The sequence below is a fragment of the Nelumbo lutea genome, chromosome 3 (assembly GCF_056320005.1).
Source record: "Nelumbo lutea isolate HS-2025 chromosome 3, American lotus-T2T, whole genome shotgun sequence".
Taxonomy (NCBI): domain Eukaryota; kingdom Viridiplantae; phylum Streptophyta; class Magnoliopsida; order Proteales; family Nelumbonaceae; genus Nelumbo; species Nelumbo lutea.
Window position 1 is genome coordinate 50,784,767 of NC_142686.1, and position 26,673 is coordinate 50,811,439.

Here is a 26,673-nt window from a genome sequence, read left to right on the forward strand (position 1 = left end):
GATCCTATTATCCTAAAGATGTGTTTGCGTCTTGGCTGGTTGGACCAGAATTTATGGAAGTATGAAGGCTAAATTTTTCTGGAGACTGGTTCATTGGAGATAAAACAGTTAGCAAAAAGGTCAAGAATATTATGGATTGGTCCAAGGAATGACTTGCCTAACAAGCTTTTTCTTATGAGGGCCAAGGAAACTGGGCCATTTGATGGGTGTATGTACCATTATTTTAGCAAAATCAATAAATTTACAGTTATTCATTTAAAAAAATTCTGGTGACGTTCCTTGCTGTGGTTTGGGGTATTTGGAAGCAGTGAAATAGGAGGATCTTTGAGTTGAAGGAGTGCAGAAAGATGGTGAAAAATTATATACTACAATTGGAAATGTGATATTGGACTGAGTTCTTGCACATCCATAATTTAAAGATTCAGTTGGTATCTTTTGGGCCATGTTATAGATTCAGCAAGAAGATTTGTTGCACTTTATAGATCAGATTTATTTGCCTTCTTGTTTTGTTGGGTGCCATCTCATCACTCTTTGTCGATCTTGTACTCTCTTTTTCTTTCTTTTAATTAATTTATTGGCAAATGAAAAAAAAAACATTAGTTTAAAAATATGGAAAATTGAAAAGCTTTCACGATTCTTGACATGTGAAAGGTTTAGTCTTTTATGACATTTAGTAGTGGATTTGCCTAGATTTTTTTTTCTTGTATACTCTATTTTGAAATATAGTAAAATTATTTTGGATTTCTCCTTAAGATTTTTTATTTTTTATTTTTTGATAGATGATGATCTTTTTAGGGATTTTTAGACTGCACTCCACCTCAGAATTCTGATTTGAACTGCAGACCTACAACAATTCAAAATTATAAACAGCTCCACCTATAACACCCATACCCGCCTGTGAATTGGCATCAATTCCGAGCTGGCACCTACCCCCAATTGTACCGTGGAGCTAGGATTACTGAGGTGGACTAAACAGTAAAACCCCCTTTTTTTATTCTTTCACATAGAACAGTGCAGCACTTAACTTTTGCACCCAAGTTTAACTGCATATTTTAGTAAATGTTTTTTCTTTATTGTATATGAAATTTTGTTATTGGGTGGCTTCCTTGTTTTGACTACAAAGTGGGAGCAGAGTAGTTAGTGCCTAGTGGATCTCCACTTTATCCATCAATGGGTAATGAATTTGTTGATATGTTTTTTTCGTTTGGGGGGGGGGGGCGGAGATCCTCTTGATTCTCTTCCTCTTTATAGACAACAGTTTACTAATAAGATCATTTAGTGAGCTTCCAGAAGATTCATGAATATTCAATGTAGCAACATCTTTTGCCCTCCACATGTTCTTCTGTCTTGCCTCTACTCAAATAGGTAAATTTCAGCCAAAGTCTGCCATACATCTAAGTTTACAGAATAAGATGTTCTTCATGGATATTTATTCTTAGGGTAAATTACTGATAATATCTCCCTTGGTTTTTGGTCAAATACTAAGATCTCCCCATAGATTCATCTATTAAGATGGTGTTTGGTACCTTGGTGGGTTGAATTCTCAACGTTTATACTTGATTTATAACAATTAGAAATCGAGGAAGTAAGATGTGAAGGGATGAGAGATACATCATATGGATGGTCGAACCCTGCAGGAAGGTAGGGTGAAATTTCAAAAATTTTCTCTCTCCCATCTGGGAATCACATTCCTTGTTTTAGAAAACTGCTTTTCAAGGATCAATCTTGAACCAAAAACTGAACCAGATCTGAACAAATTCAGTAGCAGAGGGATATACCTGATACGAAGATGTAGTATCTCCCAACGAAGGTGTTCACGCCCAAAGAAAAACTCCAAAGACTACTCCCACTGAAGATGACACAGCGGATGGTGGAGCAGAATCAGCAGGATCCGTCCAACGAACCTAATTCTTTAGCAAGAATTCAATGGAGGCAGTGAGCACAACTTCTGATAAGCCTTTCTCCAAAGTCTAATATCAAGACTCTTCTTGATCGCTCCTACAATGGAGGAGATCGAACTGGCTAGCGCGGCAACTGGAGGAGAACGCAGGGAGAAGATGGCGTAGTCACACTGTTGTTGTCTTCTCTCCGAGTGATCTGAGATCTGATCTCTGGATGCTAGGATGGGCTGAATGGTTCGCCCCCTCCTTTTATAACCTTAAAGAGAGCTCCTAATCTCATTAGGAGTTTCCTAATCCAAATCTGTATTTGGATAAGGAGTTCTCTTTAAGAGATAAGGATAAGTCCTTATCTTATCTGCAGATTAGATCAGCTATCTCCTAATCTTATCAGGAGGTTTCCAGATTCAAATCCTTATTTGAATCTAGACTCTCTGAGTGGATAGGGATAAGACTCTATCCTATCTGCTGATTTAATCCCAGATCCGCCCCCTTATTTAACTAATCAAATTAGGCCAGTTCGAAATGGGCTTTAGGCTCAATAAGTTTAAGTGCTCAGAATGCTTCCAAACCACTGCCCAGTTGGGCTTCTTTGTATGGCATGGGACTCAAACATTGATCTACACATCAACCACATGGGTTCATCCCAGTCTCTATTACAAGGCCTGGCCGAATTCACTGAAAAGACAGTGAACCCTTTGAAGCCCATCACATGGACTCCTAATGGGCCCAACATTTACACTAAGTGGTCCTGGGCCAAGCCACCTTATAAAAACCCAGGGACTGTGGGCAGATGCAAGATTAGCCCATCAAGTATAACCCTCAATGGCCTTACACTTAAACTCTCAGCCCATAATGATCAAACACTGCCCAACAAGAGAGGACATCTCGCTCGGCTGCAAGGAACAATGCTACACTCTCTACTCACATGGATCCTGGGAATTAAAACCTTTTGCAAACATTTTGAAACCGTAATATATATGTATATCTGTATATAAATTTATTTTGCAAAACAAATTTCAACGATTGAAATCGGCTGTCGGCAGTCTTGGTTTTCATCAGAGAGAGTGTATCCCCAATCATTACCTTTGTCCGACAAAGGGGCTGATCCTATCACTATGATCACCCACTCAGATGAGTTCTCGGACTGTCCCAACATACACAGATTTTGACCCCCTCTAAGGATCTCATTGATTGACACATCAAAGACAGCCCAATCCGACACCTAGTGTAGTATCATAATCGAGTCTAGGGGTCAGGTGTAACATTCTAGTTTTGCCCACTTATCACCAAGGTCTAGGGCAACACTAGAATTCTGGTCCGGTTCAAGGTTTCAAGTTAAACCTACACTTCATGCACCTCGGGTCTCACCCTGGCGGCTGAGACGGGCCACCCCAACCAACTTGGCGGCACATCAGTGTCAGCCTTATCAGGATAGATCTCTCTAGATCGACCCACTGGCTGTGAACATTCTAAACTAACACGAGTCTCATTATGTGTCCGGTTTAAGGGTATTACACAGAAACACACCACTATAACGTGAATCAAATATGTACTTTATTCATTTACAGTAAATGCCATAATGTACATCAATCTGATTGGAACTAAGGGCATACACTGTCTAACAGCTCCCACTTGCACTTAGGTTCAATCTGGTATAAGCCGGAGTCCCAGACTTTCCCCGTGTTTCTCAAACACTTTCTGTGTGAGTGGCTTAGTCAATGGGTTTGCTACATTCTCCGCTGACGCTACCTTCTGAATCAGGACGTCCCCTCTACCAATAATCTCCCGTAGTATGTGGTACTTCCTCTCGATGTGCTTCGACTTTGAGTGGGCTCGTGGCTCCTTAGCCTGAGCGATAGCTCCATTGTTGTCACACAACAACGGGATGGGTGATGTGCTGGATGGAACTACTCCCAATTCGTGAACGAACTTTTTCATCCACACGGCTTCTTTGGCAGCTTCACTTGCGGCAATGTATTTGGCTTCGGTTGTGGAGTCTGCTGTGGACCCCTGTTTGCTGCTTTTCCAACAAACAACACACGATCCTATCGTGAAAACATACCCAGATGTAGACTTTCTATCATCTGGATCCGACTGGAAATCGACATCAGTATACCCCTGGATCTGTAGTGAGCTACCATCGAATACCAGACAAAACTCTTTTGTCCTTCGAAGGTACTTAAGTATATTTTTCATAACAGTCCAGTGCTCCTGCCCTGGGTTGGCTTGGAATCTACTTACCACACTCACTGCCTGAGCAATGTCAGGACGAGTGCACAACATGGCATACATGATGCTCCCTACGGCTGAGGCATAGGGAATGCCCTTCATGCCCTCAATCTCCTCAGAAGTCTTGGGAGACATCTTCTTGGAGAGAGACTCTGTGCCTAAAAGGAACATTTCCCTTCTTGGAGTTCTCCATGCTGTTTCTCTTGACAATTTTGTCAATGTAAGCAGATTGGGATAATTCTATTATCCGCTTCGATCTATCTCTATAGAGTCGAAGACCCAGTATATAGGAGGCTTCTCCAAGATCATTCATGGAGAATTGCTGTGAAGGCCATACTTTCACCGTAGTTAACATTCCTACATCATTCTCAGTGAGTAGAATGTCATCTACATACAGAACCAAGAACGCAACCTTATCCCCACTGGACTTCTTGTAAACATAGGGCTCATCTGGATTCTGCTCAAAGTCAAAATTTTTGACAGTAGAGTCAAACCGGATGTTCCAACTCCTAGAAGCTTGCTTAAGTCCATATATGGATTTATTTAATTTACATACCATGTGTTTTTGACCCGCAACTATGAAACCTTGTGATTGCTGCATATTGATATCTTTAGTAAGATCTCCATTCAGGAACGCAGTTTTGACATCCATTTGCCAAATCTCGTAGTCATGGTATGCTGCTACAGTTAGTAGGATCTGAATGGATTTAAGCATGGCCACGGGCGAAAAGGTTTCCTCATAATCGATGCCCTCTTTCTGAGTATACCCTTTTGCCACCAGACGAGCCTTGTAGGTCTCAACCTTACCATTGGAGCCCTTTTTCCTCTTATAGATCCATTTGCAACCAATTGCTTTTACCCTGGGGGTGGATCTACTAGAGTCCAGACTCCATTGGTCTTCATCGAGTCCATCTCAGCTCTCATGGCATCTACCCACTTCAAGGAATCTATGTCCAACATAGCATCCACATAAGTCACGGGATCCTCCTCACTAGTCAAGGCTTCCACCAGGTAATTGTCCTGATCATAGCCAAAACGGACTGGTGGCCTGGAAACCCGGGTAGATTTTCTAGGTTGGTCACTACCTGGAACTTGTGGGACATCTCCCACTACTCCTGTGCTCTCCTCATCAAGAACTATTTTCCGACGATGGGTGTCCAAGATGTAATCATTTTCCAAGAACTGTGCATTTCAACTGCAAAACACCTTCTGCTCACTTGGGTCATAGAATAGGTAACCCATAGATTCCTTTGGGTAGCCTATGAATAGGCATCGGTTGGTTTTGGATTCCAACTCGTCCACACTCGTTCTTGTAATGTATGCTGGACAACCCCAAATCTTCAAGTGTCTGACACTTGGTTTCTTTCCGGTCCAAAGTTCATATGGAGTATTCGAAACCGATTTGGTTGGAACCCGATTCAGCACGTATATCGCAATCTCTAATGCGTAACCCCAAAAGGATGTGGGTAACTCTGAGTGTACGAGAAGTGACCGGATCATATCCAATAAGGTCCTGTTCCTCCTCTCTGAGACACCGTTAAGCTGTGGTGTAGCAGGAGGAGCTAACTGTGATACTATCCCGTTGACCTTCAAGTAGTCCCTGAATTCATCAGAGAGATACTCGCCACCTCAATTCGATCGAAAGGTCTTAATTTCTCTCCCTAACTGTTTCTCGACCTCTTGTCTGAACTCTTTGAACTTTTCAAATGATTAAGACTTGTGTCTCATTAGGTACACATGACCATACCGAGAATAATCATCAGTAAATGTAATGAAATACACGTGCTAGTTACGAGTCCTAACACTCAAGGGGCCACATACATCAGTATGTATAAGGTCAAGCGTGCCCGTACATCTTTCAGGCTTACCATTAAATGGTCGCTTCGTCATCTTACCCTGAAGGCAAGGCTCACAAGTGTGAAGATCTTCGATAGTTAGAAAATCCAAAGGGCCATCCTTTACCAACCTTGTGATACGATCAATGCTGATATGGCCAAGTTGGTAATTCCACAGGCACATGGGATTAACTGTATCATGGGTTCTTTTCTTGGGGATATCAGCCGACGTAGTTTCGACTATGTTAGTTTCTAGAGAAGGATGTAGAACATAGAGACCGTTCTCCAGTTTCCCGTATGCAATGAATTTGTTGTTTCTTTTGATAGTAATCGTATTACTAAAGAAGACAGAATATCCATCTGTACATAGTTTTGAGACAAATCAAATTTCTTCTTAAATTATGTGCAAAAAGACAATCTTTAAGTACAATATATCATTCTCTAAAATTTAATTCTACGGTTCCTATGGCCGTAGCTGCAACACTTGCAGAAGTCCCCAAGTAAAGTGTCACCTCTCCTTCACTCAGCCTTCTGCTTACCTTGAACCCCTGCAGTGAGTTACACGCATGAGTTGAAGCCCCGGAGTCAATACACCAGGACCCAGAAGCTACCAACAAATTGGTTTCTATGACACAAGATTCGAAATTACCTTTCTTGGATTCCAGGTATTGAGGACAATTCCTCTTCCAGTGGCCGGTCTGCTTGCAAAAGTGACAGACATCTGATGCCTTGTCTTTCATCTGTTTCTTGGGTTTGGTGGCCTTCTTCTGGAGCTTTCTCTTTGCCTTCATCTTCTTGCCCGATTTGCCTGCTTCAATAAACATAGCTATGGGCTCATCCTTCTTGATCAGTTCCTCGGCCCTCTGTAACATGTTGCTAAGTTCCTGGATGCTGACATTCAACTTATTCATGTTGTAGTTCATGATGAACGAATTGAAGGACAGAGGCAAAGAGTTGAGAATGGCATTTATCTGGGTTACCAGATCCAACCTAGATCCAAGAGCCTCTAGCTCATTGATGTAACCCATCATCCGAAGACAATGGTCATGAACTTGTTGCCCCTTGGACATCTGTGCGGTCATGAACTATTTTAAGACCTTCTGTCGAGTAGAATGATTATGCTCTTCATACATTGTCTTTAAACTATCCAATATGTTCTTGGCTAGTTTGATCTGATCGAACTGCCTCTGTATCGGATTGTCCAGGGAGGCAATGATGTAACAACGGGCGAGGGAGTTTTTCTCCTCCCATTCCTGATAGTCCTTTCTCCGTGTTTCAGAAGCCCTATCTCCCGGACGTTCCGGGGCAAGATTCTTGGCCACCTTATCTAGTTTTTCAGAGGTTAAGACCAGCATCAGGTTACAATACCAGTCGGCATAGTTTGGACCCTTAAGCTTGTTGTCGTCAAGAAGCTTTGCAAACTGTCCGTTTGCCATTTTCTGATAAAAGAGCAAACATCAGTCCACAACCTAATTTGATTCATGTTATCTACATAGATATGGCTTTTAATCTATGTTTCATTACCATTTATTCATCTCTGAGATTTCCTTCCTATCTCAGAGACGGAGACTGCGAATTGTCTCTGGAAATGTGGGAAATCACATAGGGTGCATGGAGCCAACTGTTTTAGCTGCATAACCCCACCACCTTTCTATGAAGGATCATATCCACTCATCATATGAGTTTTCCCTTTGGCCTCTGTCAGACAAGGTTCAGAGCCATTTTAGGTTAAACCTTTCTGTCCAGTGAGTGCTCACCCATCATATTCGTGAACGCCAAGGTACCGTGAGAGTCTCCCATTTTCTGGTGAGGTCTTCCCACATCGGTCTATGACGCCCCTATCATCTTATGAAACACTACGACAGATCCAACAACAAATGGATAGCCCAATTTTATGGTGCATTTCCTCATTATTGAAAGACCCATCTTCATGCTAATGATGGAAGGCCTTTAGAGAGTTCATCATATGAATCTCCCTATCACATGGACTCATATTTCAGGAGGGAACAAAAGTTACGCCCTAGTTTAATTTAGGTCAAACCAAAGTGGCTCCCATTGACTTTCATAAAGCCATATTTCTGGTGGGCTTAAACGGATAGGGTTCCGCACATATCCTTTTCAGGGGTGTGGGGCCCACCACCGAGGGAGATCATCCAATGATCTTTAGGGACACCATGGAAATGATGTGCATTCAGCCATGGTGTGCGCAAGAGCCACTATCGTAACTACATGAGCCAAGTACTTATGGCCCATGTACATAGCACATCACACATCCATACATCACATGCAAGGATAGAATTGATCCGATCAATTAATATCTGTAAAGCCCGTTATTAAAGCCCATTTTAATCCATAATATTACTGATTAATATTATCTAGGTATATGGGCCGAATAGGGTTAAGCAGTTCGGCCCATATAGCTCATATGCAATTAGTGGGCCTTACAGGTGTGGGCCGAATTAAATCTCATAATTAAATATCAATCCCTTGGTCCAAAAGTGGGAAATTAGGGCTGACAATCAGCCTCCATCGAACCACAGATTCGGTCTAATCAGTTTGGTCCAATCTGGTTTGAATGGGTCTAGGGTTTGATTTTTAATTAAATATTTAATTCAAGAAACAATCTGAAATTAATTTTACTGATTAAAGAAAAACAGGTACCAGTAACAGGGCTGTTCGCACAACTCCAATTTGCAAAACAAATGTCAGATCTCAGTTTGCAGTTTCATAAACTGCAAATCGCAGATAGCGATTTTCATATCTATGAAATCTCCTCTTTTGCGCCGCCAACTTCGATCATGAATAAAATAAAATAGAAAACCCTAGTTTTTCTATTAATATTACATCAGTTCGAATACCTCTACATTCAGTCTAAAAATTTAAAATAATTAATTACAGACCAGAATGAATAGTAACTCCGAAATCGCAGATTTTCTCCACCAATCAAGATTTCGATCTCCATTTGTACGAACAGTCCATAAATCAAGAAAATAATAAAGAACAGTTCTAAATAAATTCCAGATTTATAAAAATTAATTTCAGATCATTCGCTCTTTAATTAGGAATCGATTTCCCAAAAAAACCCTAATCTGTGCAAATCGGGTAGAACACCTTTTGCCCATTTGCGTAGGTTCAAATCTAGTCTATTTCGGTTCAAGATTTGAACCTGGCTCTGATACCATTGAAGGGATGAGAGATCCATCATATGGATGGCCGAACCCTACAGGAAGGTAGGGCGAAATTTCAAAAATTTTCTCTCTTCCATCTGGGAATCACATTCCCTGTTTTAGAAAACTGCTTTTCAAGGATCAATTTTGAACCAAGAACTGAACCAGATCTGAACAAATTCAGTAGGAGAGGGATATACCTGATACGAAGATGTAGTATCTCCCAATGAAGGTGTTCACGCCCAAAGAAAAACTCCAAAGACTGCTCCCACTAAAGATGACACAGCGGATGGTGGAGCAAAATCAGTAGGGTCCGTCCAACGAACACACGACTTCTGATAAGCCTTTCTCCAAAGTCTGATATCAAGACTCTTCTTGATCGCTCCTACAATGGAGGAGATCGAACTGGCTAGGGCGGCAACTAGAGGAGAACGCAGGGAGAAGATGGCGTAGTCACACTATTGTTGTCTTCTCTCTGAGTGATATGAGATCTGATCTCTGGATGCTAGGATGGGCTGAATGGTTTGCCCCCTCCTTTTATAGCCTTAAAGAGCTCCTAATCTCATTAGGTTTTTCCTAATCCAAATCTGTATTTGGATAAGGAGTTCTCTTTAAGAGATAAGGATAAGTCCTTATCTTATCTGCAGATTAGATCAGCTATCTCCTAATCTTATCAGGAGTTTTCCAGATTCAAATCCTTATTTGAATCTAGACTCTCTGAGTGGATAGGGATAAGACTCTATCCTATCTGCTGATTTAATCCCAGATCCGCCCCCTTATTTAACTAATCAAATTAGGCCAGTTCGAAATGGGCTTTAGGCCCAATAAGTTTAAGTGCTTAGAATGCTTCCAAACTGCTGCCCAGTTGGGCTTCTTTGTATGGCGTGGGACCCAAACATTGATCTACACATCAGCCACATGGGTTCAACCCAGTCTCTATTACAAGGCCTGGCCGAATTCACTAAAAAGACAGTGAACCCCTTGAAGCCCATCACATGGACTCCTAATGGGCCCAACATTTACACTAAGTGGTCCCTGGGCCAAGCCACCTTATAAAAACCCAGGGACTGTGGGCAGATGCAAGATTAGCCCATCAGGTATAACCCTCAATGGCCTTACACTTAACCTCTCAGCCCATAATGATCAAACATTGCCCAACAAGAGAAGACCTCTCCCTCGGCTGCAAGGAACAATGCTGCACTCTCTACTCACATGGATCCCGAGAATTAAAACCTTTTGCAAATATTTTGAAACTGTAATATATATGTATATCTGTATATAAATATATTTTGCAAAACAAATTTCAACAATTGAAATCGGTTGCCAGCAGTCTTGGTTTTAATCAGAGAGAGTGCATCCCCAATCATTACCTTTGTCCAACAAAGGGGCTGATCCTGTCACTATGATCACCCACTCAGATGAATTCTCGGACTATCCCAACATACCCAGGTTTTGACCCCCTCTAAGGATCTCACTGATTGTCACATCAAAGACAGTTCAATCCGACACCTAGTGTAGTATCATAATCGAGTCTAGGGGTCAGGTGTAACATTCTAGTTTTGCCCACTTATCGCCAAGGCCCAGGGCAATATTGGAATTCTGGTCTGGTTCAAGGTTTCAAGTTAAACCTACACTCCATGCACCTCGGGTCTCACCCTGGCGGCTGAGACAGGCCACCCTAACCAACTTGGCGGCACATCAGTGTCAACCTTATCAGGATAGATCTCTCCAAATCGACCCACCGGCTGTGAACATTCTAAACTGACACGAGTCTCATTATGTGTCCAATTTAAGGGTATTACACAGAAACACACCATTATAACATGAATCAAATATGTACTTTATTCATTTACAATAAATGCCATAATGTATATCAATTTGATTGGAGGTAAGGGCATACACTGTCTAACAAGATGTTTTGGACATAACTCAATGCACAATTGTTTATTGTAATTTCAAACACAGAAACACCACTAGGCACCACTTAAGACACCTGAAGTAGAGATGCCCTCCAAGTTCCAACATCCCCATGCACATATCCCAATGTGGATGGTAGTACAAATGTTTGGACTTGAACGTACCTAACCAAACATGATTTCAGTATGTGAAAGTCCAAGTTCCAATATCCCCATGCACATAATCTGATGTCGATGGTGGTACAAACGTTTGGACTTGAATCCATCCAACCAAACATGATTTCAGTATGGCAAAGTCAAAACACTTGCATGGCGCTTGCATGGAAGTCTAAATGGGAATGCAATGCCATGGTCCCAAAAATACCTTAACTTATTAACCCCTTGTAGTTTGGGTTAAGTTATTCCACCCCTCCACCAAAAGGCTGCCAGTTTTAATGATGAAAAGTGTTCACAGGACATTCAAAGTTTCTTAAAAGTCCATCATACCATTTTCTGGCACCTTCCTGTGCATAGCCCTCATTCATGCTTGTTGAAGGGACATTTTTTCTGACATAATGCTAAGGTGAGATTGCAAATTTTTAAAAAGGTTAAATTTAAGATGATAATAAAACTGTATATTTTAGAGGTAAGGCTAATATTTTATTTTATTTTATTTTTGATAATTGCATTATATTTCATTAATCAGAGAATATAAGCTGTTACAAGCATCCTTTGGAGAGGTGCAAGGTGCAGCCTCGCCTAGACATTACAGTGAAGCAAGAAAAAACCAGAAAAAGTTACAGACTTGCCCCGAAAAATAAAATATTAGTGAGGAATTTGCTAGGCGGGCTTTTAAAGAATTTGAAAGAAAAAAAGAGAAAGAGAAATTGAAGACCAAAGCACAGTTGAAAGGGAGCAAGGTCTGGGATGAGGAATTCACAAATCAAGAGGATGAGTTTACAGATGAAGACTGATGTTGGCAGCTAGGTAGGTTCTGCTTTTGTTTAGAGTTGGGTGGTGGTTTCTACTTTAATGGGGTCTTGTATAGGGTTTCTTTTTTATGGACTCTGTTTGGGTTTTGTTTTGCTTGTGAGGTGCAGTTTTCTTAGGCCTGTTTGGATTTCCCATGGATCCTTCTTGATCTAGGTGATGTCTTATCACCTTCTACTGTAATCTTTTTTCTCTTTAATAAAATTTCTTTTGATTCTTCAAAAAAAATTATTGAGAATATTTTAATAAAGTAGCCATTCCCATCTTGATTCTGCCTCCTGTTAACAAACTCCATGCAGTTGCATGGTCAAAGGGGGTATGAGCTACTAGGTAAACCTGAAGGGAGGTCTTGGTATTTGATCGAAACCCCGGGGTGGTTGAAGTAATTTACCCTTATCTTTATTTATATAATACTGATACTTGTCTTGGCTTCATGTGCAGACTACCACTCTCTTTGCTCTCTATCTATTAATCTATCCTTCCCCTGCCATTAAACTAGTTCCTAAAATACAAGTTTGACAGATTTGATAGCTAATATAGTTTTGGCAAAACTTCAATAAAATGTGTGTTATAGACTGATGTGGCCTGTGGGAGTGAACATTATTATTCGAGAAAGAAAAGCTTCTAACTTTTTGTTTTTTTTTTAAAAAAAAAGCTTCAACTTTATAGTCATGTTTTGTGCCATCAAACATTTTAAAATTCCTACTGGAAAATGCCTATTTATGAAAACTGACTAGTATTGATTTTGTTCCAATCTAATCTGGATTCAGTTTGATTAATTTGGGTTTGGATGGATGCCCAATAAGCTAATCAAAGTGGATTCAATTCAAATCAAAAGCTATTGCTACTTTTGGATTGGTTTTGATTAATGCAATAACAATCCAATGGTATGCTTTATTCTTGTATTTTGATACGAGGGAATTTATCCTATTGAGAAAAAGAGTTTATGAGAAATCAAGGGAGAGAGTTTAAGAAAAAAATGAGAGAATTTATCCTACTGAGAAAAAGAGACTCATAGAGAGTGAAAAAGAGTTTATGAGAAACCAAGGAGAAGGGATATTATACTTGATATGAAGACAAGAATTTGCAACTCCCGAGGTGATAGGTAGTTCACACCCAATTTTAGTCCTAAAACTGGCCTCCAATTGAAGATGGTGTAGTGTATAGAGAACCGATTCAGCAACACTTGATTTCAGCAAATTTTCTATCCAACTTGCTTGGATTAAGTAGGGTAATTAAACAATGCTATTTGTCTATGTTTTTCTTGCTAAAACAAAGAAGAAAACTGATTTAAATCAGTTCTTGAAAGCCTAGGGTCGGTCGTTCTAGGGTTACTTGGGAGACAAAAGAGAAGAAGAGAGAAAAAGAAAGAGAGGTAGTCTAGTCTTGTTCGCCCTCTTCTCCTTTTATCTCTTAATGGAGCACTCCTCTAATCTAATTAGGAGATTATCTAGATCTAAATTGGAGCTGGACTCTTTTAACAATTAAACATTATCCTCTTGAGAGGATAAGTGCTCATACCCAATATCAATCACATATTTGACCCAAATCACATGATGACTTAATTAATCTTATTAATATTGGGCCTTTGGCCCATTTTCTTCAAAGGCTCATGACCCTAGGTGTTGCATGGCCACTTTAGGCCTGATATTGTATGGTGTGGGACCCCACAAAGGTCTCACTCAGGTCCATAAGGGTCCGACCCTACCTCTGAAAGAGGCTAGGCCGAATTCACTATTTAGAGCAATGAACCCCTGAGCCAATCAGCATGGGCTCAGTCTGGGCCCAACATTTATAGCTAGATCCTTGGATTCAACCCCCCTATGAAGACCCTAGGATAATGGACTTAAGTGAGATAAAGCCCATAAGGTAATCAACCATGTAGTGGTCTTTTACACTTGACCTCTCGGCCCATAATGATCAAAACATTGCCTGATAGTGAAGGACCTCTCCCCTGGTTGCAAGGTGTAGTGCCACACTCTCTGCTTAGATGGATCCCAGGATTAAAACCTTTTTCATAAAATAACAATATATATAATGTATAAATACATTTTGCAAAATCAGATTTCAAATACAGTTGAAATCCACTGCTGATATTTTAGGTTTCCATCAGAGAGAGTTTAAACCTTGATATTCACTTGGTCCGACAAAGGAGCCGATCCTATTACTATGATCACCCACTTAGGTGATTTTCCAAATTGCCCCAACATGCTTAGGTATTTGACCCTTGATGGATCTCATTGATTGGCACATCAAAAACAACCCAGTCCAACACTTAGTGTAGTACCATAATCAAGTCTAGGGTTATGTGTAACTTTCCAGTTTTGCCCATCTATCTCCAAGGTCCAGGGCATAATTGGAAACCGGTCCGGGTTCAGTGTTTCTTCCAAACACACACTACATGTGCTTGGGATCTAACCCTAGCATTTGAGAAAAGTTGCTCCAACTGTTTGGCAGCACAACAGTGTTAGCCTTGTTAGGATTAACTCCCATGTCTATCTAATGGTTGAGAACATTCTAAACTAACACGAGTCTCATAAGTGTCCAATTTAAGTGGTAATACATAGAAAACATACCAATATCAACATGAAACAATAATGTACTTTATTCATTTACAAGTAAATGTTTATGTACATCAGTCTAATTGGAGATAAGGGCATAGACTGTCTAACAGGGTACTCAACTTGAAGAATTTACACCCACACATATTGAAGTTTTGGCAAATGCTCAACCCAAGCCCGCCCAAGTTGCTGCCCTAGAATAAAGTCTTTTTTTCTATATGATTGGTTAATAGAAAGAGGATTGTTAACAACTTGGTGGTTTGGTGCTGCCTTCCTTGATCTAACTTGAAGTACTAGAGACATGGCTGCAAATGGATTGGATCAAATCAAATATAAGGTAGATCCACATTCGATTCATTTATATTCAGATTTGGATTGGATCTTATCCATCGGAATTGGATATTGGCTAGCATTAATAATTAAATTAGAAACATGAACCAAAGACTCTTTGGTGAAATCACAACATTCAAATTTTCTAACTAACTTAACAAATAGATAGAATATAAATTTTAAGTATATATTAATATTCATTTAAATTGAATTGAATGGGATTATATATATAATATTTGCTTTTTATCAAATAGGTTATATTGGATTAGATAGGGGTGAATCCATGTTGATCCAATTATAAGTGGATCTAACTTGGATCACTCTTATCGGGATCAAATTTGAATCCACATTTGGATAAATAGATACCATTTCCAGCCCTAACTATAAGGACATCAATTGTATATTGCTAAATATCAATTGTTATCTAGTTACCACTTTAGGTTTGAAAGAAGCTTCATACACTCTGATAATCTAAATTCTCTTTTAATTGCAGCTCTTGGAGGTTATGGTCGAGGCTTGTATGTTGAGAAGTGGGCACCATTTGTTAAGGTTAGTATCCAGTAGTTAGCATGCAGTTTCATATCTATCTATTGTATTAATTATTACATGTATGACTTAAGATCCAGAATGAGTCTATTTTCATTATGGAGCTCTGGATTGTTCTATTCTGTTGTCTAGATTGCACAACAAATTGCTTGATGGTTTGTATGTTGCAACTGTAAATAATGCCTTATGCATTGCAACAGCTTTGCTGTTTTGGGTGATCAGAAGAAGAGATGTTTTTCTTGTTCTGGATGAATTTGTTGTTTGCTCTTGATCCAGGCCCCACCATATAGGTTTTTTTATTGTACAAGGGCTATATTTGTAAACCTTTATCTCATTCAGAAACTACTTATTAACCAAAAAAGAAAATCGGTTCTCTCTAGAATTGTTAGTCTGCCTTTATGAAGGCAGGGGGGGGTGGTTATGACTGATATAGAACTCAATCGAATTCTGTTATCAGATATGTGGCACTCTAGTGATTAACCAGAGCTAGGTGTAGGTGGACAAATTAGCTCTCTTAACCTGTGACAGAGGAGTGCTTAGTTGCCTACGTGCCCACCTAGTTATCTCCTAAGCGATGGATTTTTGGGGGTGGGTGGGTTGGGGAGGGATGTTAGAGGATCAAAAAAATTCCTCATGGCTCACATTCAAGTGCTATCTCTTTTTTTTTTTTCTTTATTTTCTGATAAAATAATGAAATGTACAATTAGATATACCCTCTTTGTCAGGCTAGCCTCCATAGTATCTTACACCATCCTTCACTTGTGCATACAGCTTTTACAGGCAGTTTCATTGGTTATCCCCCTATGCAGTTGTTCCCTATTGATCCCTTGTTTTGCAAGTGACTCAGCCAAATAGTTTGCTGATCTAGGTACCCAAATAACAGAAACAATCAGTTCTGTTGCTAATTGTTTGATTTCCTGCAATGTATGGTGCTCTCTCAATTATTAATACTCTGTGAGGTACTGTTGATTTGACATAATGTTCCTGCTTAAATAGAATACTATCATGTTCAGCATGGTTATTAAGGAGAAAACAAGACCCAGGGGGGTGCTGTGTAATCCTCTGTTGTACAAGTAAAGCAAGAAGACAGGAAATTGACTACTTTTGGTATTTTTTTTCCTCAAACGAGCGTGAAACTTTCCTGGGTTATTGTGACTGATGTAATCCTTGTCTCTTAATTGATTTAGGAGCTGGCTGTCATTGTGGCAAGAGGAAGAGATAATTCCATTTCCTGCTATCCAGTCGTTGAGACTATTCATAGGTAAGGCATTAGATTCAGCTTTCATAGTTTAGAAGTATTGTTTATGTTTTCAGCTTAGCTAGAAATCTTGGTTAAATTTAATGTTATAATATGCTTGTTAGTGTGAGATTTTGTTTGTTTCAGTTTTAAGAATTGGAGAAAATTTGGGTGCTATTGCAACTATATGTGGTTTTGTGCTTTTGCAGGGATAACATTTGCCACATAGTTAAGGCCCCTGCTGATGTGCCATGGAAGATCAGGAACCTTGCTACTGAAGTAGCACAAAAAGCTGTTAGTTCATTGGAAGGTGCTGGTGTATTTGCAGTTGAGTTGTTCTTGACAAGTGACAGTCAGGTTGTCTTCTACTTACAAAACCCTTACTGCATGCCTTGGTTAGCCATTTATAGATCTTTATGTGGCTCTTAAGGAAATCTCCTTTGTACCATATTCTATTGAAAGCAATCATATTGACATTTATTCACTTCTCTACAGATTTTGCTAAATGAAGTAGCTCCAAGACCTCACAATAGTGGGCATCACACAATTGAATCATGTTTCACTTCACAATTTGAGCAGCATTTGCGTGCTGTTGTTGGTCTTCCACTCGGTGATCCATCAATGAAAATGCCAGCTGCAATTATGTACAACCTATTGGGTGAAGAGGAGGTGAATATTTTTTATGAACTTCAGATTTTGTTTCAGAAATATGATTCTGGCATTGAACTTCAGATTTAGAAGGCGCGCCTAGGCGCACAGGTGAGGCACATTTTGGGGTATGCACCTTGCCCAGGTCCTAGGTGCACCCTTTTCAAAAGGCACATGCCTGGTGCACTTGATGCACCTTGCGCCTCAGCCCAGGTGTGTGCCTTTTTAAAATTTTGCGCTTTTTGCTAATGTGCGTGCCTAGCATGTACATGTACTCTGTAACATTATTTATTGGATAGACTTGGAATGGTTTGGACCTATGATCCTTAGATATCTGTACATGACCATTGTTGAACACATATTTATTGGATAGACCAGATACTGCATGGACACTTCTTGATGTACATGTACTCTATAACATTAACACTTCATAAATTTTCTTATGAAGTGGCATTTAGCTTCAATATCCGTATACGTGTTTGGGATTTTTGGAAATGGAGAATTGTATCCTCATTTCCTGCATCCGTGTCCGTTATCTGTATCTTGGCATCAAAGCTTTGGACATCTGATCATGTGATAAATTGCCAAAACCTCTGTAATCTATGCATTACACTTTAAACCTCTGTATCTTGGCATTATGAAAGATCTTTGTCTACCTAACGTTTTGTAGGTAGTTATGTTTCTACCACAGAAATTTCTGACAATAACTGGCCCCTTATTTGGAAAATAAAAGATCCTCTTGTTAGAATAGAGACCCCTCAGGAAAAGAAGTAAATAAATCTCTGGTAACCACATAGGTTCAGTGACCAAGTAGTCCAAATTTTACACATACAACAAGCCCCCCTTTTTTAATATGGATGTTGTCCTCTCTCCTTCACTCTCCTTCAATAATCTAACCAGAAATGGCTTCTCGAATCCTAGGGCTGTCAATGGGTCTGGTGGACCCAACAGAACTAAAACAAACTGATCCTATTATATAGGGTCTGAGTCTGCACTATGTATCCTGATTATGAGTGGGTTGGTTCCAGGTTTTGATATTATGTCCTGATTGGCTTTGGTTGTTCGGACTGGTTAAGATCAGAACCAATTCAACTTAACTCAATTAAGCCTTGTCCCAACTATACTGGAGTAGGCCACATGAATCCTGTTCTGCCGTTCCGTCTGTTCAGTGCCATATCCATTGTTAAGGTATGGGCCCTATCTCTTCTTGGATACCCCTAGCTCTTCTAGATCCTTCAGCTTGTAACAGGTCACCATGCAAATGTGTCAATTTAACAAATGAGCAGGTTTATTGTTAAATTAGAGGTTAAAATTGGAGCTGTCAATTGTAGTCGGGTTTTATCAGGTAAGACCCAATGGTACCAATTAATAATTGGTTTGGTTCTGGTTCTGGTTCTGGGTCTTGGTCTTGGTCTTGTTCTGTTATTACAGACCCTATAAGGTCTGCATTGTGTATTTATTTATTGGTTTGGGACTGATCTATCCTGAACCTGACCTCAGCATTATTGAATATGAAACCTTTTTTTTACGGGTATTGAATTATAAACTTTCATCACCTTCTTGCAGAAACTAGAGGGTTAGGGTGAGAGAAACAAAGAGAAGTTGAAGGGGATGAAGATCCTGTTTTTTTTTCTAGAGATAGAGGATTGGAGGATTATTATTTTTTTTCTTTTTTTTGATAAGAGAATGTTTTTCTTTATGCCAGGAGCGATAGGAGGGATAGAGCGATAGAGCAAGAGAGAAGAAAAAGAAATATAATGGAATGGAAACCATCATAGTGTAAAGGATGCAAGTTTAATGGAATGGAAATCTCCTTCACACAACAGGTAAATCTGACTTTTGATGGAAGCTCCTTGGGTAACACTGGACCTCAAAAGTGGGGGATGCTTTTAGATGAAGAAGGTGAGATTATGACAATATACTGAGGGCTGATTGGTCATGGAGACTCACTAAAATATGAAATTATGTCACTCAAGGGATGAGGTTAGGAAAACAGCTTGGACTGAAGCATATAGAGGTGGAAGGGGACTCATAATTAGTCATTTCATGAATGAAATGCAACAGTTCTGCAACTTGGATGTGCATGCAAACTCTATGGGAAATTGGTAACCTAGAAAATGAAATGGAAGCAATTTTCAGATGGGTAAAACAAATTGCTAATGGTTTGGCCAATGCTCTATCAAAGCAAGAGGCTCATACTTCATAGGGAGCAATTGTTTTGGGCTAATTTGTAATACAGGCTGGATTATAAGATGATGGGAACTGGAATGCAGTCCATCATGGATTTTGAACTATCAAATAATCTAATTTAATCACGTTATGAAATCTTTGTTGCTGACAAAAAATAAGAAAAAGAAATACAAGGGGAAAGAGTTTTTTCTTTTCTTTTCTTTTGCATAGAATAAGAGCAATGACTCTCCAATCAAAAATCAAATCAAATAAATCCAAAATCCATTTACTTATGATGCCATTTTGTATGAAGCTTTGAATACACAATAAAATTCAGTAACCCTTTCAAGGCAACCATGAAGCAACCTGTCCAGAAAATTAATATTGTGGAAATGCTGATGAGTAAGGATAAGATTAGAAATGGGTTTACTTGTGGGGGATTTTGGCATGGGCAGCAGCCTCTAATGGACGTTTTTTCCATCTCTCTTCATGTTAGCACAGAACAGGGAGTAGGTGGTTAAGGATTCTTACTTAACTGCAAATGTTACAGTTGCTGCCCTATTTTTAGAAGGGATTTAAATGGCTGGGAGGTAGAGCAGTTGATGGAGATCCTTCAAAGAGTTTGGGAGATCAGACTTCAAGTGGAGCAGCATTATTTGAGAAGCCGATTTGGGAGAAAAAAGTGGGCTCTTCTGTAAAATCTTTTTTTTTGAAAGAAAGTATGGTGTTATATTTAAATATAACAAAGAACATGTACAACAAGTTGCTGTACCTAGGGCTTACAAAAGCTACCCCTGCTGCACTTCAACCCCAACCCCTGTTTTACAAAAAGGTTCCAATGTATAAAAAAGGAATCATGATTTATATTTTTAAACAATTTGTCTACATCTATCCATGAAAACATGTTTTTTTTTTTTTAAGAAGGTAAGGTAATTTTATTTAAATGAAACAGAGAAAACATGGGGGTCCCATAAAAGGTGCAAGATGGCTGAGAACACCCTCCCAGCTTCCATTACAAGTTCCCAGTGCCTTCTGAAATATAGTTTGTAGAACTGCTATTTACTCTTAAAAATCCTTGCTTACTTTTTCTGCCACAAGCACCAAAAAACTACAACTTGTGTTCAGAGTCTGTGAGTTGTTTGTGAGTTTCCTCCAGAGTATTCAGTGTTCAGGTGCTCCCTCGAAAATTAAGTTTTTTTGCATGGACTGCAGCCTTAGAGGAGTATTTTAACGAATTAATATGGGACAGACTTCTGAGAAGGGGAATGATGCTGAACTGGGTGGACTGTTTTTTGTTCAGAGGTTTTGGAAACTGCAAACCAAATCCTTTTGCATTGTTCACATGTAGCTGAGATATGATGGACTGTTTTGAACACTTTCAGATGGGTTGGATGTTTCCACATTCCATTCAGTTTTTTCACTGGAGTTGGCATTTGGAAGGCTTGAGGAGCTGAGGGAGAGTTCTACAGGTTTTGATTCCAGTGGCAGTATTCTGGTGTATGGAAGGAGAAGAATGCTAGGGTTTTTGATAAGTCCAGAGCTTCAGTTCCATATCTGTTGGCAAAAATAAAAGGAAACATTTCTTCCTGGCATGCTGTCCGCAAGGAGTTCAAAGAATTGAATTAAGAAAAAAGATCAAGAGATGTAAGGTAAGACGTGTTTGAAAGAATATAAAAGTACAAGAAAGGAGGAAATCAGCATGTGCACTTGCAAAAAGAAGGATAAAAGGCAGCAGAATTCACACTGCCTAGAAGAAAAATTGACACATTTGCCCATATCTTGCAAGGTGGCAGATTTCATTTGGCAGTTCTACTCATCTCTATAATATTTTCAGGGGCTGTTTGATAACAGATGAAATAGCTGAACTGAATGACTTATTGTTTTGTCTTTTAGTGAATAGAACTCCTTAATGGCGAAAGCTGGAACTGGCTTGATTACTATATCCTTGAATTTTTATTATTTAAATATTTATTCACTAAAAGCAATGACTCATTTAGTTCAGCCACTTCAGCCATTATCAAATGGACCCCTCGTCCTAATACTTAATAAGAGTTTTTTTTTTTCTTTTTTTTTTCCATGTGGCTGAAGATTCAAGGAAGTAAGGGGACCGAAATCTGCCGTAGCTAAATTCCTTTTGCAATTTGCTGGGGATTTATGGAAGGAGAGAAGCAGGAGATTGTTTGAAGACAGATTCAGGAAGGTTGAATGGCTAATATAGGAAAGATGATAATGGGCTGGTTGCTTATTTTACAAGAATTTGCTGAGATAAGCAGACAGATTTTGAAGCTAGTTTTTGGAGAATCATTGAAGGTGAAAAATGCTGCACCTCTGAACATTTATAGTGGAGTTGTAAACATAAGTCAGTACCTATTATTAGAAGTGTGCTTTTCTTATTGTTATCAATAAAATTTCTGTTTTACTATAAAAAAAAAGAAAAAAAAAATTCAGGCACACCTCAGGCATGAGCTAGGCCAAAAGCTAACACTTGAGGACCAAGTGTGTCCTCTCTGAAAACTACTGTTTTAGTACACTAAATTGCATCTCGTCACAACCAAACATGCAACCTATAGGTGCAGCCTTTCAAAAATATATGCATTCTACTATTAGAAGTACCAACCCTCCAAACACTAATTACTCATCTACTACTGGTTAAGTATTTTTCTTTTTATTTTTTTTACTTTAATTGACCTTGAAGAAAAAGTCTGTCTCTGATATATCCCAAAGCCTATCTCATAGTTGTCCTAGCTCTTGGTAATTCCTAACAAGAGTTGCATGCTCTCCCAGTTTCCTTCCACAAGTAGGTTTTCTTCTTGGTGCAGGTAGGAAGATCTAAAAGTGCAAGGAAGTCAGGAAATAAAGTGGTTAGAGATTAACAAAAAAAATGATGACTAGACAAGGTTGTTTTTTCCAACTCTACATAGTTGGGACTTGAGATTAAGGTCAAGTTCAGTTGAGTTAGCCATCAGTCTATTTTAGAAAGATTCACCATGAGCAAAAGACTGGATCATAATTCTTAGGTAAGCAAGTATTTCAACATTAACCAGTAGAATACATCATGAAGATCTAAATCAAACATAACATCTAGTTGAAGATGAAGTTTAATGGATCAAATAGAGATGTCAATTGTGGTATACAAATTCTATATGTTAAGTGCCAAGTGGGTGCCTTGGTAAGAATTTAGTCATAAAATGAAACGAAATGAAATATATTAAGACTATATACATAACATTTGAAGATACTTGTTATATGTCACATTAACAAGTTCATGTGCCATGCCCCTCAAGGCCAGCCCAAACAAGTCCATGTTAGGGTCTTAAATTCTTAGTTTCCACACAAAAAATAATGATTTATGGTTCTAATTGCTTTTAAGAAGATATTTTATTAGGATGAATGAATGGGCAACATGTTACAGGCCTGGGCATAGGATCTCGTCACAGGTCGCTCCACAGGGAGAACCTCTAGCTACCCCTTGCCCCTCCCTTTGCGTGTAGACCCTATCGTGGCGACCTAAGGGGTGATTTGTCCAAGAGATCACCCTAACTCTCCTCAACTCTTCTCTTGACTGAAATTCTTGGATGCCTTTATTCAATAATAGTGGCTCCTTAAATAGGAGATTACAAGAGTCCTGCTCTTAGGGAGATTCCTTGATGAATAGGGAGACCTCCAAGTCTATCTTGATAAGATAAGATAAGTCTCTCTTAATCCTAATCTAATAAGATAAGATAATCTCTCTTAATCCTAATCTAATAAGATAAGATAATCTAATCTACTAACTTAATAAGATAAGAATAACAAGATAGTCTAATCTAATCTGCTGAATGGATAAGACTGTTGCTACCGAATTGGATAGGATGAGAACACCGGATCATTGCTGCTGCTCCCAATACACGTCCACATCACAACATTACCAAATAGGGGGTTCTCGAAGCTCCGGTGGGCTTGCCTTGAGGGGCATGGCACAAAGGTGGCTTGTAGAATTAGGAATGTAATGTCACATTAGCTACTTGATGCAATTGAGAAAAAAAAAAGAGATTGTGGGTTTTATATGCTTGAAAATGTTTTATATGTTTGATTTCATTTTTAAATTCTCATTTGAATATGCTTTACATATTATGTTTATGTATTTTAATTTTATATAATAGGTTTTTTAAAACATTTATTTTAAAATTTAAGTTTTTATTTTTATTATCATAATGTTTTATAATTTTTTGAATTTTTTGCATTTTTTTTGAATTTTTTGGCATTATTTTTTAATTTTTTAATTTTTTAGCTTTTTTTTTAATTGTGTGCCTTGCCTCAAAAAGGCATGTGCCTCGCCTTGTGCCTTGCGCCTTTTTGCGCCTTCCGCTTTTAAAACACTGAGCTAGAAGCATCAGCTCTATCGTTCTGGACTGCTATTGGTTTATCTTGATTTCCATTGTGCACCTTGATCTTCATTTGGGGCTATGTTTGGTGTCAGAATTTACTAAGGTGGCGTTTGATAAATCTGAAAATTCAGATCTGAAAAGTTAAAAAGATATTCAAAGTGTCTGAAATCTGAAAAGAGGCATAGATGTTTTTCTACTTTTTAGAGGATCTGAATCTATAAGTTTGTTTGTATTGGATCAGCCATTTACCATCTGAAATTTACTGATTTTATTATTTTACCCCTAGAACATACTATTTGAAAATGTTGACTTCAATTTGCATTATCTCATAAAAAATATTTTTCAACCTCAAAATAATATTGAAACAATACAAATAAAAAATAATAAATTAATAACTACTAATTAATAAATGAAATGATTAAAATTAAAAAAATAATGACTATAAAAATATTAAAATAATTAATAATTTACACAAATAAAAATTAAACTAATTTTTAAAAATTAATGAAATAATTAAAATTTACTAGTTAAATAAATAATTAATACTTAATAAATAACACAAGTAAATTTAATAAAAAATAATTAATGTTTAATAAAAATATTAAAATAATTAATAAAAATAATTTATAAATAAATATTTTTACTCACCCAACCACCGTTGCTGCATGTTGTAGCGGTAGTGGATGTGGTGAAAACACAGGAGAGAGAGAGAGAGAGAGAGAGAGAGAGAGAGAGAGAAACTTCATGGTTCGCCTTTGCCATGGTAATTTCCATGCTCCTACTGAAAAATCTCTTGTTTCCGTTTCCCTTTTTCCTAAGCTACCACTTGAATCCGATCGTATTATTTTGGGTTTCTATTTTACTGCTTCTAATCGACTCAGGGAATTGAAATCTTCGTGGGGTATTCGTGATTTTTGATTTTACCCATGGTCGATCATTGGAGTTTATTTTTATTTTTATTTTTGTATTCCAATTCGAGATTTATCTGAAAAAAAGCTTAGGGTTTCATCATTGTTACTTGCTTTCAAGCTTTAAGAATTTGAAGATTGCTGTGATAATTAGTTCTTGCTGTTTTTTTGTATTGTTCATGTTTTGCAGCGGCGGTGGCGGTGGTGGTGGTGGGAACACGGGAGGGAGAGAAAGAGAGCGAGCGGGAGCGAGAGTGAGAGAGAAGACAGGGGGTGAGAGAGCCGCCGTGGCGGTGGGAACACGGGAGGGAGGGAGGGAGAGAGAGAGAGAGAGGGAGCGTGAGTGAGAGAGAGAAGACGGGGAGAGAGAGAGCCGCTGCTGCAACTTGCAGCGGTGGTGGTGATGGTGGGAACATAGTGGAGGGGGAGAGAGAGAGAGAGAGAGAGAGAGAGAGAGAGAGAGAGAGAGAGCGAGTGAGAGAGAGAGAGAGCGAGAGAGAAAGAGAGGGGTAGTTTTGACTTTTAGCCACGTCTGAAATGCATCTGAACGCGTTAACTTACTGGCCACAGTCTAAAAATTTCAGATCTGAAAAATGTTTTCAGACCCTATTTTAGATGCAACACCAAACAAAGGTGGAGTCTGAAAAGTGCAACCAAACCCTACCTAAGTGTGGGACTTTATAAGCTCTTATTTTTCTATTTTATCGTATTGGTTGTTATTTTAGTTGAGTTCTCAACATGCTGTAGAGTATAAATATCTTCATTATAAAAGTACATAGCATAAAAAAGTTTTGGCCAAGAATGAAGTTGAAAGCTTGGATGACCAATGGAAATTCAAAACTTTTTAAGTTAATTATCTGTCATCTGATTAATTTCTTCATTTTAAGTTGCTTTTCTCTGTAACTGCTAATTCATAGCCAAGTATTCATAATTGGTTCAACTGTATCTGGTTTAAAATGAATTAAAAAAAAGTTAAGGACTGTTTATACAGCGGTTTGTTACCAAAGTTATAGCAGAAAATAACTGATCTGGTGCTGCAATTCCATGTAAATCATATTCCTCTAGGGTGAGCGGGGGTTCTATTTAGCTAATCAACTGATTGGAAGGGCATTGACTATTCCTGGCGCTACTGTTCATTGGTATGACAAACCAGGTTAGATAGTGTTGAGACTGAACTTATTCTAATTAGCATATAACAATTCCTTTGCCTTTTGGTTTTCATAGCCTAGATGGTTTTAATGTTGTAGAAATGAGAAAGCAACGGAAAATGGGCCATATTACAATTGTTGGACCCTCTCTAGGCATGGTGGAAGCACGGCTAAATTCAATGTTAAGTCAAGAAAGTTTGGAAGCTCAGACTGCAGGTAATTTCCCAAATGTGTTTTTCCTTAATTCTTTTGTTTCATTGTTTCATGTGAAGCAATTGCTTTGGTGTAATTTTAACATTTAAGCTTACTGTATATAAAATCTCAGCATTGGTTAGGTTGTAGGCTTTTCTTGAAAGGTTTGAACTATCAGATAATTATATAGTCTTGTTTGCTGCATGATGTGATGCCGTTGACATTTTTACTGCAAGGTGTTATAGTTTTTCTTCACTGTGTTAGGTGAAACCTTTTTTTTTTCGGGGGCGGGGGTGGGGGGTGGGGAGTGAAATTAATGAAGTGTATGGTGTCCTGGTTTGTGATGTGTCTTTTAGTTTCAATTTTTATACTTGGTTCTTATCACTGGGGCCCTTTTAATGGTTTTCATATTTTCGTAGTTCACCCATGGGTCCTGCTGCTAATAGCAATAACATTTTTCTTGGCTTTTGTTGGGCACAAATGATGCTGGCAATTGTTATCTGCAATTTATATTCTGTAATGGTAAGTTTGTCTTCAGTATAAGAATTGA

General features: G+C 38.7%; 1 protein-coding gene across 5 annotated transcripts in view; it reads left to right on the forward strand.

Moving 5' to 3' along the window:
• The window catches only part of LOC148864908 (phosphoribosylaminoimidazole carboxylase, putative / AIR carboxylase), a 49,056-nt gene that overhangs the window by 19,037 nt on the left and 3,346 nt on the right, over positions 1–26,673 (forward strand). For all 5 annotated transcript variants that reach the window (XM_088980349.1, XM_088980351.1, XM_088980352.1 and 2 more), the window contains 6 exons: positions 15,402–15,457; positions 16,642–16,715; positions 16,901–17,048; positions 17,187–17,360; positions 25,849–25,936; positions 26,031–26,147. In XM_088980349.1, the coding sequence (XP_088836475.1) occupies positions 15,402–15,457; positions 16,642–16,715; positions 16,901–17,048; positions 17,187–17,360; positions 25,849–25,936; positions 26,031–26,147 (657 nt within the window). The remainder of the gene's footprint in view (positions 1–15,401; positions 15,458–16,641; positions 16,716–16,900; positions 17,049–17,186; positions 17,361–25,848; positions 25,937–26,030; positions 26,148–26,673) is intronic.